At 40.9% G+C, this 18840-nt stretch overlaps 2 protein-coding genes across 2 annotated transcripts in view; one reads left to right on the top strand and one right to left on the bottom strand.

Moving 5' to 3' along the window:
- The window catches only part of slc7a8a (solute carrier family 7 member 8a), a 117277-nt gene extending 109502 nt beyond the window's left edge, over window positions 1-7775 (bottom strand). Inside the window, exon 1 of the mRNA XM_061961005.2 lies at window positions 7316-7775. Within this exon, the coding sequence (XP_061816989.1) occupies window positions 7316-7434 (119 nt within the window). The 5' untranslated portion in view covers window positions 7435-7775. The remainder of the gene's footprint in view (window positions 1-7315) is intronic.
- The window catches only part of svep1 (sushi, von Willebrand factor type A, EGF and pentraxin domain containing 1), a 151799-nt gene continuing 139419 nt past the window's right edge, over window positions 6461-18840 (top strand). The window contains exon 1 of the mRNA XM_061960999.2: window positions 6461-6698. The gene's annotated coding sequence lies outside the window, so the exon portion shown is untranslated. The remainder of the gene's footprint in view (window positions 6699-18840) is intronic.

Here is an 18840-nt window from a genome sequence, read left to right as displayed (position 1 = left end):
AAGAACAACAACAAAGAGGAAAAGAACCATCCGGACTATTATAGGCGCAAAGTTCAAAAGCCAGCTTCGGCGAGGATTACTGATTTAGAAGTAGCTAAAACATTGCCGACTGTGGCTGAACTTTAGCCGCTAGCTAGCTAGCCATGTCTTAAAGCACCTCTTCCTGAGGGCGTTTTAGTGTTATAACTTCACCTTTATCTTTAGTTTTCAAGCCAAAATGCGCCCGTTTCCTCTTTTCTGTCTACACACTTTGTCTACTTGTAAGTACTCCGTGATTGAGTGCTGCCGAACATGCTCGTCCGCTCGTAAAACCAGCAATAACACAACGTGTTTCAGAGGGGATACAGTACCGAATATGATTCATAAGTATCGCGGTACTATACTATTACCGGTATACCGTACAACCCTAGTTTGTTATATGGTCAGTGATCAGGGCAATGCACATACTTGCCAACCCTCCCGAATTTTCCGGGAGACTCCCGAATTTCAGTGCCTCTCCTGAAAATCTCCCGGGACAACCATTCTCCCGATTTCCAGCCGGACTTAAGGCACGCCCCCTCCTGGTCCGTGCGGACCTGAGTGAGGACAGCCTGTCATCACGTCCGCTTGGCCAACCAAAAAGCAACCACAGAACACTATTACTGTATAGTGTTCTGTGGTTACTTTTTGGTTGGCCAAGGGTTTACGTTGTATTGCGCACCCTGACGGCAAGTGTGGGTTGTTTTTTTTCAAAACCTTTATTTAACATTTACATACAATAAAAAAAAATCAAAAAAAGTACAGAAACAGTACAAAAAAGCGCCAAGGGGTTTGTAAACTCAATAAAGCAACTAAAGAAGAATGCAAAATATTTGGAAAGTGTGGGAGTCGGTTCTGAAGTATGAAGTTAAGAGACGTAACTTCGTCACCTCGCCTGGTTATTGACTCCAACCCAGAATATTACACTGCCCATACCTATGCTCCTTCAAAGGCTGTGCTACTGGCTGCAAAGCATTGCACTTTCAAATACAACAATGAGTAGAGAGGAGTGTTATGTGTGTAAATAAATGAACACTGAAATTCAAGTATTTATTTTATTTATATGTATATATATAAATATATAATAAAATACATATATATGTATAGCTAGAATTCAATGAAAGTCAAGTATTTATTTTATATATATATATATATATATATATATATATATATATATATATATATATAAGAAATACTTTAATTTCAGTGAATTCTAGCTATAAATATACTCCTCCCCCCCGACACCGCCCACCTCAACCCCGCCCCCAAATTTCCCGAATTTGAAGGTCTCAAGGTTGGCAAGTATGGCAATGCGACTTTGGGTATTTAGAAAAGCGCTATATAAATCCCAGGTATTATTAATGCATCAGTGCAAAGATGAGTGTGACTTTAGATAAAATTGTTAGCAAGTTTTGGGCGAATAAATTACGTGCATTCAAGTAAAAATGCATGACATTTTTGATAAAAAATTGCATTTGTGTTGAAATTACTGGCCTTTAAAAAAAATTTTTTTTAAACCAGTTATCGACATACTTAGTCGGAGTAAAGCGAGTAATAAACTGTGATTAATCCAAATTCAAAACTGTACATAATCTGATTTAAAATGTGAACTACTTGACAGCACTGGTATAGTGAGAGAGTAGAAGAAGATAGAAGTGGGAGGTGAGAGGAAAGGGGGAAAAAGTGAAGCTTGTTTAGTTATTCCTCGTCCTGCAGGGATGATACTTGTAAGAAACTTACTTTATTTGTCGCCATAGAGGCGAGGATTAGTGATTTAGAAGTAGCTAAAATACTGCCGACTGCGGCTGAACTTTAGCCACTATCTAGCTAGCCATGTTTTAAAGCACCTTTTCCCTAGGGGTTTCAGTGTTATAACTTCACCTTTATCGTTTGTTTTTAAGCCAAAATTCTTCCATTCTCCCTTTTCTGTCCACACACTGTGTCTGCTTGTAAGTACTTCGTGATTGTGCGCTGCCGAACATGCTTGTCCGCTTGTAAAACCAGCAATGACACAACGTGGGGACCGTGGGGATGTGAACCGGTATTTTTCAGAGGGGATACAGTACCGAATATGATTCATAAGTATCGCGGTACTATACTAATACCGGTATACCGTACAACCCTAGTTTGTTATCTGGTCAGTGATCAGGGCAATGCATCAGTGCAAAGATGAGTGTGACTTTAGATAAAATTGTTGGCAAGTTTTGGGCGAATACATTACGTGCATTCAAGTAAAAAAAACACTGCATGACATTTCTGATAAAAAATTGCATTCAAAACTGTAATTAATCTGATTTAAAATGTTATCTATTTGACAGCACTGGTATAGTGAGAGAGTAGAAGAAGATAGAAGTGGGAGGTGAGAGGAAAGGGGAAAAAAAGTGAAGCATGTTTAGCTATTCCTCGTCCTGCAGGGATGATACTTGTAAGAAACGTACTTTATTTGTCACCATGGAGACGAGGACTAGTGATTTAGAAGTAGCTAAAATACTGCAGACTGCGGCTAAACTTTAGTCGCGATTGTGCACTGCTGAACATGCTCCTCTGCTCGTAAACCAGCAATGACACGACGTGAAGATGACGGGAGCGCGTGATGGACCAGTACTTTTCAGAGGCGGTATAGTACCGAATATGATTCATAAGTATCGCGGTACTATACTAATACTGGTATACCGTACAACCCTAGTTTGTTATCTGGTCAGTGATCAGGGCAATGCATCAGTGCAAAGATGAAATAGATCAAATTGTTGGCAAGTTTTGGGCGAATAAATTACGTGCTTTCAAGTAAAAAAAAATATCCTGCATGACATTTCTGATAATAAAATTGCATTTTTGTTGAAATTCTTGGCCTCTTTGTTGTTTTTATTTTTATTTTTTACCAGTTATCGACATACTTAGTCAGAGTAAGCGAGTAATAAACTGTGACTAATCCAAATTCAAAACTGTACTTAATCTGATTTAAAATGTGAACTATTTGACACACTCAAAAAAATGATTCAAGCCCTTCTTAGATGTGACACACTTCAGTATTGTTGAATTTATTAAAAAATATCTAGTTTTAAAATATACACATATATTTAATCAGTGAAACATAAACTTTCTCATAATTGATCCTATGGTATTGATTTGATGTTGATCAACGCAAAATAAATGAGTTCAGAACTTGGAGCCGCCCTTTGCGCATGGGCATATCATCTTCGCGGGCATAACTCATTAGCGTAACGTCTTCTGGCGGGAGTGGACCGCATCAGCAGGAACCGGGAAGGAGGTTGGAGCTCGGTCTTTGGTAAGTATTCATTTTTTTTCACTTTAAGCTATTTTGGAGAACCATTTCTCATAAAGTTTGCCTCGAGTTATTTAAGAAAAGGTAAAACTGTTTCTTTGTGTTTTATAACTGAGACTGAGTTCTCCGTGCTTTGTATCAAGTAAATTTGACATCTTTGTTACTATACAACTAAGTTCTTGGTCTGTGCTGGTACGCAAATCTGACATCTTGGTCTTTATGTAAAAATTGACTTCTTGATGTTTTGTTTTCACTCAAAATCAACATTTTGGTTTGTGTTTGCAAGTAACTTTGACTTCTTGTGGTGGTATATTCAAGATTTAAGAATGAAGGATTATTCTACATTAAAAATACCAACCAGGTTTTGTCTGATGTGTTATTATGGGATCAAAGGTGATTTTTAGCTTGCTTAATTTCCAATCAATTTTGAGTTGGGCACATATAAATCAATTTTGCTTAGTAACCAAAATAATCTCATTTTAGCTGTATTTGTTAAAAATCAGTCTGACAAATGTAAATCAATTTTGCTTAGTTATTGTAATAATTTCATTTTGGCTTTACTTGCTAAAAATTAGTTGGATTAACTCATTTTCATTGTGTTGCGAGAATGTACTAATTTTGAGTTGGGGCAACATATATTTGTTTATTTATTTTATTATTTATTTAATAATACCACCTTAACATTTGACAACCAAACAATTACACAAGGCGACTCTGTAAAAAATCTGGGTATTATCTTCGACCCAACTCTCTCGTTTGAGTCACACATTAAGAGTGTTACTAAAACGGCCTTCTTTCATCTCCGTAATATTGCTAAAATTCGTTCTATTTTATCCACTAGCGACGCTGAGATCATTATTCATGCGTTCGTTACGTCTCGTCTCGACTACTGTAACGTATTATTTTCGGGTCTCCCTATGTCTAGCATTAAAAGATTACAGTTGGTACAAAATGCGGCTGCTAGACTTTTGACAAGAACAAGAAAGTTTGATCATATTACGCCTATACTGTATATACCTACATATATACCTATACTGGCTCACCTGCACTGGCTTCCTGTGCACTTAAGATGTGACTTTAAGGTTTTACTACTTACGTATAAAATACTACACGGTCGAGCTCCAGCCTATCTTGCAGATTGTATTGTACCATATGTCCCGGCAAGAAATCTGCGTTCAAAGAACTCTGGCTTATTAGTGATTCCCAAAGCCCAAAAAAAAGGCTGCGGGCTATAGAGCGTTTTCTATTCGGGCTCCAGTACTATGGAATGCCCTCCCGGTAACAGTTAGAGATGCTACCTCAGTAGAAGCATTTAAGTCCCATCTTAAAACTCATTTGTATACTCTAGCCTTTAAATAGCCCCCCTTTTTAAGACCAATTGATCTGCCGATTATTTTTCTTTCTCCTCTGCTCCCCCCTCTCCCTTGTGGAGGGGGAGACACACAGGTCTGGTGGCCATGGATGAAGTGCTGCCTGTCCAGAGTCAGGACCCGGGGTGGACCGCTCGCCTGTGCATCGGTTGGGAACATCTCTGCGCTGCTGACCCGTCTCCGCTCGGGATGGTTTCCTGCTGGCCCCACTATGGACTGGACCCTTACTATTATGTTAGATCCACTATCGACTGGACTCTCACAATATTATGTCAGACTAGGGCTGGGCGATATATCGATATACGCGATATATCGCGGGTTTGTCTCTGTGCGATATAGAAAATGACTATATCGTGATATCGAGTATACGTTCTCACGCAGTTGCTTTTAGCTGCGGGCATTATACTACAAGCTCTCCTCCTCTTTCCAGTCTCTCCTTCTCACCAACAGACAAGCGCACCTTCTTACATACGTCACATACTGTCACGTCATACGTCACATACGTATACGCCCTCCCCGAGCAGAGAGGTAGCAGCATGGCTAACGTTAGCTGTGATGCTAGCGGAGTGGTGCGAGCGCGAATACAAGAGAAAGAAGGTGCGAATCTGGTAACAAATGGAGGAATAATTCATTCCCCCAAAAAACAGCAGGGGGTCCATCGTCTGGCGGTGGTTTGGCTTCAAGTAAGATGTCGAACAGACAACCGTAATTTGTCAAGTGTGGTGCAAAAGCGTTGCTATAAAAAGTAGCATTACTGCTGTAATAAACAGTTCAGGGTGTCCCAAGTTACCGTAGTGTGTTAGGTAAGGAGGAGGAGTTTTGTCCCTCCAGAGTTGTTGCCGTAGGGCTGTGACGTAGGGTGTGTGTGGTTGTGGAAGGAGGTGTGTGATGTTGACATTAAAGAAGCGGTGGCTACCGAACCTGCTCTAATGTCTCCCGTTTATTATTTTATTAGATGAGTACACTGTATAGTCGAACCCAGGACACTCGGCTCCACTGCTAATATGTAGCATCATTTGAAAAGTCACCCGCTAGACAATGAAGTGTGCTTACTCCGCACGTTAATATCTCAGTTTGGTGCCACACGTCCACACCATCAAAATGCAAAGGCAAACATTTCCAGATCAACACCGTATGAAAAAAATAGTGATTTTTTTTTTAGTTGTGATTTCCTTCTCTGCATGAAAGTTTAAAAGTAGCATATACTAATGCAGTATGAAGAATAATGTTTTAATGTAGACACATAAAATCATCATACGGCTGTGATTATATGCATTAAGTGTTCATTCAAGGCTAAGGCAAAATATCGAGATATATATCGCGTATCGCGATATGGCCTTAAAATATCGCGATATTAAAAAAAGGCAATATCGCCCAGCCCTATGTCAGACCCACTCGACATCCACTGCATTCGGTCTCCCCTAAGGGGGGGGGGTTACCCACATATGCGGTCCTCTCCAAGGTTTCTCATAGTCATTCACATGTCAGAGTATGTTGGTGACGAACCCCAAGATGCAGAGACGGCAGGTATTGAACAGGAAAACATGATTTAATTTAACACTATAGCAAAGAAACAAACAAAAGGGTACAAACAAAAGGGTACAAACAAAAGGCGCGCACAAAGCGGAGAACAAACTTGGCTATGAACTAAAATAGCACAAAGGCTAACTGTCGACAAGAAACAAAAACACTTACTGTGACACGAAGGAACTATGACATGAGCAGAGTGAACAAAAGTAGACAGAGCTACAATGACAAGTATTATGACAGGTAGTAGTGACAACAAGTATTAGCGACAATGACAATAATCCAGCAGTGACTGGAGGGTAGGGCAGGTATAAATAGCAGCTGGCTGATTGACACCAGGTGTGGCCAGGTGCCAATCAGCCACAGCTGAGGGGACACAGCACTCAGGAAGACAAACAGGAAACAGAACCAAAACAAGAATACTACACACACAGAGGAAAAACTAAAACACTACCAAACTGTCAGGGGCAAGCCTGACATCACATCTACGTCCCACTGGGGTGAGTTTTTCCTTGCCCTTATGTGGGCTCTGTACCGAGGATGTCGTTGTGGCTTGTGCAGCCCTTTGAGACACTTGTGATTTAGGGCTATATAAATAAACATTGATTGATTGATTGATTGATTGTTAGATGGAAATCCTGCCCTCATTTTAATTGAGTTCATCCATTGAGTCATTTTTTTGAGTGCAGCACTGGTATAGTGAGAGAGTAGAAGAAGGTAGAAGTGGGAGGTGAGAGGAAAAGGGGGGAAAAAAATGACTTCACCGCCACGACTGGACTGCCCCCTTTTCTCCCTTCAGCCTCTCGCTGTCTCCCAACTTTGGTCGTCCCTCCTCCTCCCCCTCTTCCTCTTGGGTTTGAAATGACTGTGGAAGAAGGGGAGCAGGCACTCGCAGCTTGACTGAAGGTGCAGGGAGGGAGTGACTGCAGAGGACCGAGGGGATGTCTCCAGGACAGGCGAAGACAGAGACGACATGCAGGTTTGTGTATTAAACGCATAAAAAAAAAGGAAAAAAAAGCGAAAGGAGAAGGTTTACTTCTGCATGAAGGACCACGAGAAGCATCTTTCTGCACTCATTTGGAAGGAAGCGATGCTTTTAAGGACACTATTTATCTACCTTAACTCCTGAAGAAGTTGACCGTATTCGTGCCACTCCTCGCCATGTGCAGACTGTCGTGGACTTGTTGCTTCCTGGCGCTGTGCGTCCTGGACGTTTGGACCGCAGCTCAGCCGCATCCCCGCCGCTCCGGACACTTGTCGTCTTCGGCCAACCTGACGGAGAGCGCCGAGAAGAAGGTGGCCCGCCTCGGCCTGGCGTTCAAGCGCAACGTCCGCGAGCTCCGCGACAAGAGCGCCTGCATGGACCTGGTCTTCCTGGTGGACGAGTCGTCCAGCGTGGGCGCCAACAACTTCCGCAGCGAGCTGCGCTTCGTGCGCAAGATGCTCTCCGACTTCCCGGTGGCGGCGGAGAACACGCGCGTGGCCCTGGTGACCTTCTCGTCCAAGACCCACGTGGTGACGCGGGTGGATCACATCACCGCGCCGAAGCCGCACCAGCACAAGTGTTCGCTCTTCAACAAGGAGATCCCGGCCATCACGTACCGAGGAGGGGGTACTTACACCAAGGGAGCCTTCCAGCGGGCGGCGGTGAGTCCGAAGGAGACCTGGTGTTAATGGCGCCCTCTATGGGTTGTGCTTACATTTCTTTAATATCATGCTAGGATACAGTAGCCCACATTTACAGCAGGGGTCTCAAACTCAATTTACCTGGGGGCCACTGGATGCAGAAACTGGGTGAGGCTGGGCGGCAAGAAAATATTTCTTAAAAAAAATCTAACATGCACTTTTTAATGATATTCACCTTCTTTGAAAGGCTTTCCCGCCCTAGCAACATACTTCCGAATGCCACTCCCGACAATCTCCTGGGACAACCATTCTCTCGAATTTGTCCCGATTTTAACCCGCACAACAATAATAAGGGCGTGCCGTGATGGCACTGCCTTTAACGTCCTCTACAACCTGTCGCCGCGTCCGCTTTTTCACCATACAAACAGCGTGCCGGCCCAGTCACATGTTGTATTTGGTTTCTGTAGACACACGTAAGTGACTGCAAGACATACTTGATCAACAGCCATACAGGTCACACTGAGGGTGGCCGTATAAACAACTTTAACACTGTTACAAATATGCGCCACACTGTGAACCCACACCAAACAACAATGACATTTCGGGAGAACATCCGCACCGTAACACAACATAAACACAACAGAAAAATACCCAGAACACCTTGCAGCCCTAACTCATCCAGGCTAGAATATACACACCAGCTACCACCAAACCCCGCCTCCCCCCAACCCCGCCCACCTCAACCGACGCACGGAGGGTGGGGGGAGTTGATGTGTGGGGGCGGGGGGTGGTTTGGTGGTAGCGCGGGTGTATATTCTAGCCCGGAAGAGTTTGGGCTGCATGGGATTCTGGGTATTTGTTCTGTTGTGTTTATGTTGTGTTACGGTGCGGATGCTCTCCCGAAATGTGTTTGTCATTCTTGTTTGGTGTGGGTTCACAGTGTGGCGCATATTTGTAACAGTGTTAAACTTATTTATACGGCCACCTACAGTGTGACCTGTGTGGCTGTTGACCAAGTATGTCTTGCAGTCACTTACGTATGTGTACAGAAGCCAAATTCAACATGTGACTGGGCTGGCACGCTGTTTGTACAGGTTGTAGAGGGCGCTAAAGGCAGTGCCATCACGGCACGTCCTTAACATTGTTGTCTGGGTGAAAATCGGCAGACATTCGAGAGAATGGTCGCCCTGAAATTCGGGAGTCTCCCGGAAAAGTCGGGAGGGTTGGCAAGTATGACGCTGTCAAGCGCCATTCATGTAAAACTTGCGGGCCGCACTAACATTACATTTTCATATTAAGGTGCGGGCCGCAAAATAACGTCTGTCTGAGACCCCTGATTTACAGTGTTTTTCAACCACTGTGCCGTGAGATACAGTCTGGTGTGCCGTGGGAGATTATCTAATTTCACCTATTTGGGTTAAAAAATGTTTTTGCAAACCAGTAATTATAATCCGCAAATGTGTTGATGCTGTCTAGAGCTCGCCAGAATAACCGTGTAATACTCTTCCATATCAGTAGGTGGCAGCCGGGAGGCAGTGTGCAGGTAAAAAGGTATCTAATGCATAATTGCCAACCCTCCCGATTTTCCCGGTAGACTCCCAAATTTCAGTGCCCCTCCCAAAAATCTCCCGGGACAACCATTCTCCCGAATTTCTCCCGATTTCCACCCGGACAACAATATTGGGGGCGTGCCTTAAAGGCACTGCCTTTAGCGTCCTCTCGCACCTGAAAAGGGGCGGTATAGCTCGGTTGGTAGAGCGGCCGTGCCGGCAACTTGAGGGTTCCAGGTTCAATCCCTGCTTCCGCCATCCTAGTCACTGCCGTTGTGTCCTTGGGCAAGACACTTCACCCACCTGCTCCTAGGGCCCACCCTCACTGGTTTAAATGTAACTTAGATATTGGGTTTCACTATGTAAAGCGCTTTGAGTCACTAGAGAAAAAGCGTTATATAAATATAATTCACTTCACTTCACTTTACTTATTATATATGTCTCCGTTATCCATAGGTTTATCTATAACCCATAAAGTAGGCAGGCACGGAGCTATTTCTCAGCGTGTGTTTATTCCAGCCGGCACGTTAATACACTGACACACAACATCCGGATTCCCATCATGCATTGCTTCAAAACTACGGCAAGTAGTAATGTCCAAAAACATAACGGAGACAAAGCAGAAGAACGAAGAAGAGACATGGCGACGACGAGTAAGAAGAAGAAGAAGTACGCTTGCAAGTTCCAAAATGATTGGAAAAAATAATTTAAGTTCATCCACGACAGCTCGAAGGGGAAGGGGTATGCTGCCTGCAAATTTTGTAGACCAGACTTCTCCATTGAACACGGTGGCCGAACGGATATACTCATACATGAACGGATTATATATATATATATATATATATATATATATATATATATATATATATATATATATATATATATAATTGGTTCTGTAATGGAGGTCTTAACTCAAACATGTGTATCTCAAATCAACATCTCCCATTGAAATGAGTTGAAATAAATTTAATTGGTGCCTGGCCCCCCCTCAAACAACGCAATTTCAACATGTAACATACCTTTTTAAAAGGCAAAACATTTGTTTTACATAAAAAATATTGTCTAAAAACAATACAATGGAAAGATATCGCCTTCTTAATATTGTTATGGATAAATGTCTGGTGTTCAGATATTATTTTAACATTCTACTTCAATTTGATGCAGACTAGGGATGTAACAGTAAACGGTATCATAATAAACCGCGGTAAAATTCCAGATGGTTAGTAATACCGTTTAAATTTTTAAATACCGAAAAAAACCCGTAATTTATTGTTTTATTTTAGACAACACCCCTCACTTCCTCGAAACGGAGTCTAAGGCCATTTGGCTTCAGAAAACATTGCGGCAACTAGAGGGACAATGCTCCGGAGATCAAACTCTTAATGGATCTGTCCCGATACAGTATGTACATGTACATATAATTAGTACATGTCAATGTACACAAAATGTACATTACAAAAAAATACTTCTCTCTTTTAAAATGTAAAAATAAAAACACAAATATTTGTCTTTAAATATATGGATAACGTTTATCTTTAGCCTTTTTATTAGACATTACAAATTCCATGAGGGCGTCGCGTTCACACCCCACCCCAATACCGTTTTAATTAGAATTAATATATATATATATATATATATATATATATATATATATATATATATATATATATATCCATCCATTTTCTACCGCTTATTCCCTTCGGGGTCGCGGGGGGTGCTGGAGCCTATATTATATATATATATATATATATATATATATATATATATATATATATATATATATGTATATATATGTATATATATATATATATATATATATATGTGTATATAAACATTTAATTTGGGGCGCTCTTAAGTTGACGTACCACTGTATTTGTATCCCTGTTCAATTCAGACAATATACAGTTGTCCCTCGCTCCATCGCGACACATTGCGGATTTTTTTTTTTTTTGTGAAGCGTATTCTAAAACATTTTATGTCCAAATTAAGCATTTTAATGCATAAATGAACTAAAAACATTAATACTAGAGTATAGGGCTGCAACAACTAATCGATTAAATCGATTAAAATCGATTATAAAAATAGTTGGCGATTAATTTAGTCATCCATTCATTGGATGTATGCTATGCACATGCGCAGAGGCTACTTTTTTTAAATTCTTTTTTTATAAACCTTTACTTATAAACTGCAACATTTACAAACAGCTGAGAAACAATAATCAAAATAAGTATGGTGCCAGTATGGTACCAGAATGCTGTTTTTTTTCAATAAAATACTGTAAAGAATAGAAATGTAGTTTGTCTCTTTTATCCGATTATTAATCGATTAATCGAAGTAATAATGGACAGATTAATCGATTATTAAATTAGTTGTTAGTTGCAGCCCTACTAGAGTAGCATTGGTCACGACATTAGACCAAACCAATCAGAGCACGCTCTTCAGAAATATCGCCACTGATTGGCTCAGCCTCGGGCAGCATTACTATATTGAAAAACGTATTTAGAAGGCCGTCAACATATTTTTATATGCTGTAGCTGTGAAAATAGTCCATTTATAATGAATGATTCCTACTTTGTGGAAATAAATGTATTGCGGTCATGTCCAGAACCAATTACACGGCGATAAACAACAGAAAAGTCGACTATTTAATCAGAATTTTCCACAAAATATCACAAAGAAAATGACTGCACTGAGTGGAGATCATCTTCCTAATAAAGTACAATTTAAATGTTGCCAGTCATATACAATAAATAAAACAAAATCATTTATTTTTGTCAGAGTAGCTTTATTAGTGATATAAAAAAAATTAACAGTGATTCTCAAACGGTGGTACGTACACTGTCTTCATCTAGTGGTACACCAAAGGATCACTTAATTAACCTTAACATTAAATATTCAGACACAGTGTTACTATTCAAACTGTGTGTAATGTTACAGTGGCCAAAATTATTAAATATACTTGTTGAATAAAACCTCTGCTTTGTTTTTAATGAATACTTAGGCCTACTATGCTACTGTATTTTAATGTTGGTCATTATTGCGGTGCTTGGAGAGCCAAGTGTTTTCTGAGGTGGTGCTTGGTGAAAAAAGTTTGAGAACCTCTGAACTAGAAATAAATGCATAGTGAAATACAAGATGTAGATGAACAAGATTTGTATTGGTTGAATTTTTTAAATACAAAATGTGTGTTGCGAATATCAATATTTTGTTAATGTTCTGGCAAAACAAGTTTATTCCCTCTGTTTGGTTTGAGATAAGCTCTGAAAATGAATGGTCTAAACACCATAAAGTGACAGTGGGTGTTATGGTGAGCTGTACAAGAAACTTCAAATCAATCAAACTTTGGGGTTAAATACCAGTCTGGTGTATTTGTCCCAACAGTAATGGCACAGACAACATAGTAGGAGTGCATGTTTTGACAAAAGCGCAACCTTTAATGTGCAGCAGTTTAGAAGTAGACATGTCAAATGGCAATTTGTATAGTAACTATACAGTATAAGTATCAGTTTCTCGTGGTTTATATTTAACATCCACCAACAGAAACCCTCAAAAGTGAGCATGTTGTCGATGCCGCGTCGGGGCCTGCACAGGTCAAAGGTTAGCTTGTTTATGGTTTGTTGATTTCAGCGGCCTGACACCCAAGCGTGCGCACACACACATGCACGTAGGAGGACATGTGGCCCACTTCATCTGTCAACTTCCACGCAGCCCAGCTGTGTAAGCCATGTTGGTAGCATGAGGCTGGTTCTGCATAAACAGTTTTTCCTTCAGTCAGTCTGCGCAACATTTAGCCTACACCAAATGTCATAAGTCGAAGACACACAATGCATTATGATAAATCATGCGAGCTCAGTCTTAAACACTCTGGCTGTGTTTCCAGTGATTAGCGTCAGACCGAATCCTTTGGCTCAGCGCTAAAAGCTCGGCCCTCAGGACCGCTTTTTAACTCAACCTCCCTGAGTTAAATGCTGATAAGGAGACTTCTGGCCTCGACCCAGCTGCTGAAAAAATCCTCACAACAATACCAAGCAGAAAAAAGCTCTTCGGGGGTCCTGAAGTGCTTTCACATTATTCCGAACCACTCAGAGGGATTTTGGGTGATTTATCAAGTGGTCATGGAAAGTATTCAAAGATAGTTGGAAAAACTGCACCTTGTGGTTTGAAGGAGTCCACGTTCATTCAAAGCTATTGCAGTCATGGTTATACAGTATGTATGTATTTGTAGGTGTAAAACTCTTCTACTGAAGGGTGAAAATCTGTCAGAACATGTTCTGCCACCGTGTTGCCTGTGCGCACACAATCATTTTCTGACAAATACACCACATTGTGGCACTGTTATAAAACCCTATATGTCGGATTTACTTAAAATTTCTCACACAGCTCAATGCGCTGTACACTAAATATCCACTGTAAATTAAGGACCAACAGCAAAAAGGCCCATTCTCTTTATGACATGAACGCTATGCTGTTTTTAGGGATCCACTGCAAAAAAAGCATCGGTCAAAGATCCTCTATACCAGTGGTTCTCAAATGGGGGTACGCGTACCCCTGGGGGTACTTGAAGGTATGCCAAGGGGTACGTGAGATTTTTTTTAAATATTCTAAAAATAGCAACAATTCAAAAATCCTTTATAAATATATTTATTGAATAATACTTCAACAAAATATGAATGTATGTTCATAAACTGAACATCAAATCAAGTAGGCTATTTTATTCATTACAATGCAACAATGCAATATTCAGTGTTGGCAGCTAGATTTTTTGTGGACATGTTCCATAAATATTGATGTTAAAGATGTCTTTTTCTGTGAAGAAATGTTTAGAATTAAGTTCATAAATCCAGATGGATCTCTATTACAATCCCCAAAGAGGGCACTTTAAGTTGATGATTACTTCTATGTGTAGAAATCTTTATTTATAATTGAATCACTTGTTTATTTTTCAACAAGTTTTTAGTTATTTTTATATCTTTTTTTTCCAAATAGTTCAAGAAAGACCACTACAAATTAGCAATATTTTGCACTGTTATACAATTTAATAAATCAGAAACTGATGACATAGTGCTGTATTTTACTTCTTTATCTCTTTTTTTCAACCAAAAATGCTTTGCTCTGATTAGGGGGTACTTGAATTAGAAAAATGTTCAAAGGGGGTACATCACTGAAAAAAGATTGAGAACCACTGCTCTATACAACACGTGCCCAACTTTTTAAGGACCCACTGCAAAAATACTGGTCAAAGAGCTCCATTATACAAAAACACTGCTGTTTTATAAAGATCCATCCATCCATCCGTTTTCTACCGCTTGTCCATCTCGGGGTGCTGGAGCCTATGTCAACGGCACTCAGGCGGAAGGGACAAGTCGCCACCTCATGGCAGGGCCAACACAGATAGACAGACAACATTCACACACATTTAGTGACCATTTAGTGTCAACCTATCCCCAGGTGATGTTCTGCAAAAATGCTGGCTCAAGATCCTTTTATGACAAGAGCACTGCTGTTTTTAAGAAGCTAAAGCAAAAACGCAGGTCAAAGACCCTCTATTTAACAAAAGCACTGCTGTTTTTAAATATCTACTGCAAAAATGCCGGTCAAAGATTCCCTTATGAAAGGAGCAGTTTGCTGTTTATAAGGACCCACTGTAAAAATGCTAGTGAAAGATCCTCTAATTAACAGAAGCACTGCTGCTTTAAGAATCTACATTCAAAACGCTGGTCAAAATTCCTCTATTTAACAAAGGGGTGTCAAATTCAATTGAGCAGGTGTCCAAAATTCAGGATTAACTGACATGCTCGATCCACTGAATTTGGTTTAAAGGCCTACTGAAACCCACTACTACCGACCACGCAGTCTGATAGTTTATATATCAATGATGAAATCTTAACATTGCAACACATGCCAATACGGCCGGGTTAACTTATAAAGTGCAATTTTAAATTTCCTGCAAACTTCCGGTGTAAAACGTCTAGGTATGATGATGTATGCGCGTGACGTCGATGGTTGAAACGGAAGTATTGGGACGCCATTGTATCCAATACAAAAAGCTCAGTTTTCATCGCAAAATTCCACAGTATTCTGGACATCTGTGTTGGTGAATCTTTTGCAATTTGTTTAATGAACAATGGAGACTGCAAAGAAGAAAGCTGGAGATGCGATCGGTGTATTAGCGTCTGGCTACAGCAACACAACCAGGAGGACTTTGACTTGGATAGCAGACGCGCTATCCGACGCTAGCCGCCGACCGCATCGATGATCGGGTGAAGTCCTTTGTCACTCCGTCGATCGCTGGAACGCAGGTGAGCTTCCGTGTTGATGAGCAGATGAGAGCTGGCGTAGGTGGAGAGCTAATGTTTTTATCATAGCTCTGTCGAGGTCCGTAGCTAAGTTAGATTCAATGGCGTCGTTAGCAACAGCATTGTTAAGCTTCGCCAGGCTGGAAAGCATTAACCGTGTAGTTACAGGTCCATGGTTTAATAGTATTGTTGATTTTCTGTCTATCCTTCCAGTCAGGGGTTTATTTATTTTGTTTCTATCTGCAGTTAAGCCCGATGCTATCACGTTAGCTCCGTAGCTAAAGTGCTTCACCGATGTATTGTCGTGGAGATAAAAGTCACTGTGAATGTCCATTTCGCGTTCCCGACTCTCATTTTCAAGAGGATATAGTATCCGAGGTGGTTTAAAATACAAATCTGTGATCCACAATAGAAAAAGGAGAGAGTGTGGAATCCAATGAGCCCTTGTACCTATGTTACGGTCAGAGCGAAAAAAGATGCGTCCTGCACTGCACTCTAATCCTTGACTCTCACGTTCCTCATCCACGAATCTTTCATCCTGGCTCAAATTAATGGGGTAATCGTCGCTTTCTCGGTCCCAATCGCTCTCGCTGCTGGTGTAAACAATGGGGAAATGTGAGGAGACTTTCAACTTGTGACGTCACGCTACTTCCGGTACAGGCAAGGCTTTTTTTTATCAGCGACCAAAAGTTGCGAACTTTATCGTCGTTGTTCTATACTAAATCCTTTCAGCAAAAATATGGCAATATCGCAAAATGATCAAGTATGACACATAGAATGGATCTGCTATCCCCGTTTGAATAAAAAAAAATCATTTCAGTAGGCCTTTAATAGTTTATGTGGTATAAATAAGTATGTTTATAATAATAGCTGTGTATTAACCCACTGCAAAAATGCTAGTCGAATATTTTCTTTCCGACAATACTCAGTTTGTTAAGCAAAATGCTGGGTTTTCCAGTTGAGCATCTTGCTGAACAATGTCAAACAATGTCCTTTGCTTGTGTGTCTTTGTTGAAAGGAAAGCGACAGTGACAACAATAAGGGAAAAGACGGCATAATTGATAATTGCAGTGTCATAACAATAATAACAGGGCCATGTTTTATTCCCCTTGGCTTGCTTGTGGAAAGGCTCGTCGCAAGCTGGGATCCATTAAGGGTGAGGGAGACATTTTTCCACCAGGGCTTGCATGTCGAGACATGTTTCTTTGGTCTCCGTCTGTCTCATGTCTCAACATTAGGCGTCAAGCATCATCAGCGTGTGTCGTCGCCGTGTCTCATTTGAGCCTTTTTTTTTGTGGAAGGAATGCAGACAGCAAATTAGGGGACATATAGAGACATCCCCTGAGGAAAATGTGACACTTTCCAGGGATGGGGCGTGTGGGCTTTGATTGTTTGTCCTGCAGAGTCAGAGTCAGGGCAGGTGGACGTGGCTTTGCAGCACAGGGAAGTGGATTTGACGGCTTCTCTCAGGAGGAAAGATGATGAGGGAAAATGGAGTGGGAGACGAATGGAAGAATACGATGGAACAAAAAGGCTAAAGAGGTCACAAAATAATCATTCTGCTTTTTAGGCTATGTTTGCACTTGTCTTGTTTGGTTCCTTTTAAAAAGAACTGTGGTGCATTTGCTCCGCTACTACAGTTTGTTTGGTCAAAGGTAGCCAAGATCGTTGAAGTAATGGGTCTCAGCCCGCTTGTAAGTGAACTCGATGTGGTTTGGTTCACTTGAGCACAAATGTAAATGTTGCATGGACCTAAGACACGGATCATTGTTTAAATGACAGCAAAAAGCATGCAGAAATTTCAAATATAAGATACAATTATTTTTCAATTGCTGCCCTACTATTTAAAATGATATTTTAGAACCTTTTGGTAAAATCTAACATTGTAAATATTGCAGAATACAAAAACAGCCTACGCGTTCAACGCAGCAGACAGACTTTTGGTTTGGAATGTTTCAGTTAAAACACAAAATAGGTCATGAAAGCTCTTTAAAAGTACTGTATATATGAGAAAAATTGTGTTGAAATCTACTCTGGTAAATATTGCAGAATATAAAAAAAACACAACAGGCTGCAGTAACATTTGGGAATATTTGAGTTAAGTCACATACTTACTTTATATGTTCATCACTGTGCAACCTTGTGTCTTATCTTACCAAGACTACTGAACCAAGGCCTAAAAGTGACCTCAATTTGGGCCAAAACAGACATTGGAATTATTTCCTGGCATGCTTCGCCAGCCGGTGGAAGGCAAATAAATTAAACTTGCAGGTGGGCAATTTAAATTTCCCCCTCTTCCTTCATTGAACGCTTCCAAGCTCAACCGGAAAACTGCCTGGGCTCGTTCATCACACTAAAGTGTTTATGGACTCTCTGCGTGTCTTTCCATGTTTGTCATTGAGCGTGATTACTGCACCCCAGTGTGAATGCATGAACATGTGTGCAGCGTTTAATCTCCTCTATAACTTTCAACCCATGTAAATAATGAGGCTCTCATTCCGCAGTTCATCCCATTCCTCCCATGCTTTCTTTTAGATGTGTGTGTTTGTTATGCGGAAGGGAGTGTCCCTGTTGTCAGGATCTGCTGCCAAAGTATGCAGAATTACTTTTAAAACAGCCTGTGAGGTTAAAAGAGACCCCTTGGTCATAATATTTGAGCGTGTAGAGAATACTCTACCTAAACATGGGAAATAATGTCTATGCTTGGCTTTTAAAAATCACATTTGCACATTTATTATCTCTTGAGTCATGGGGGCGTCATTTGTTCACGTTAATAAATTGCAGCTTTCAGATGAATTGCTTCAAGAAAGTCAGGAGTGACACTGAGCAAAGAAGAAAGCAGCTTGCCAATGTCTTACTTCTACCTAAAAGAAACAGAGCATCCCATAGTAAGAAATGAAAGCAAGGTGCGATTCTTTGATGAAGCTCCCATGGGTGAGCCCTCTGCCGTGATAAAATGATAAGACGCGTCTCTGCTTCCTTTCTCGGCAGCTGCCACTTCCTGCCTTAATCATGTCCTCCCCTCTCAGTCCGTTTGCGCAGCCCGACTGTCTCGTCTTCCCCCTGTCAGGGATGCTTTACCTTGTCATGATAAGGCTGTTACCTCCTCATAAATCTGTGAAAGGGTTAAAGCCAGGCTGTGTTTTGGTCCAATGAGAGACATTTTTATT

The sequence above is a fragment of the Nerophis lumbriciformis genome, linkage group LG05 (assembly GCF_033978685.3).
Source record: "Nerophis lumbriciformis linkage group LG05, RoL_Nlum_v2.1, whole genome shotgun sequence".
Taxonomy (NCBI): domain Eukaryota; kingdom Metazoa; phylum Chordata; class Actinopteri; order Syngnathiformes; family Syngnathidae; genus Nerophis; species Nerophis lumbriciformis.
This window is presented reverse-complemented; position numbering and strand designations above follow the sequence as displayed.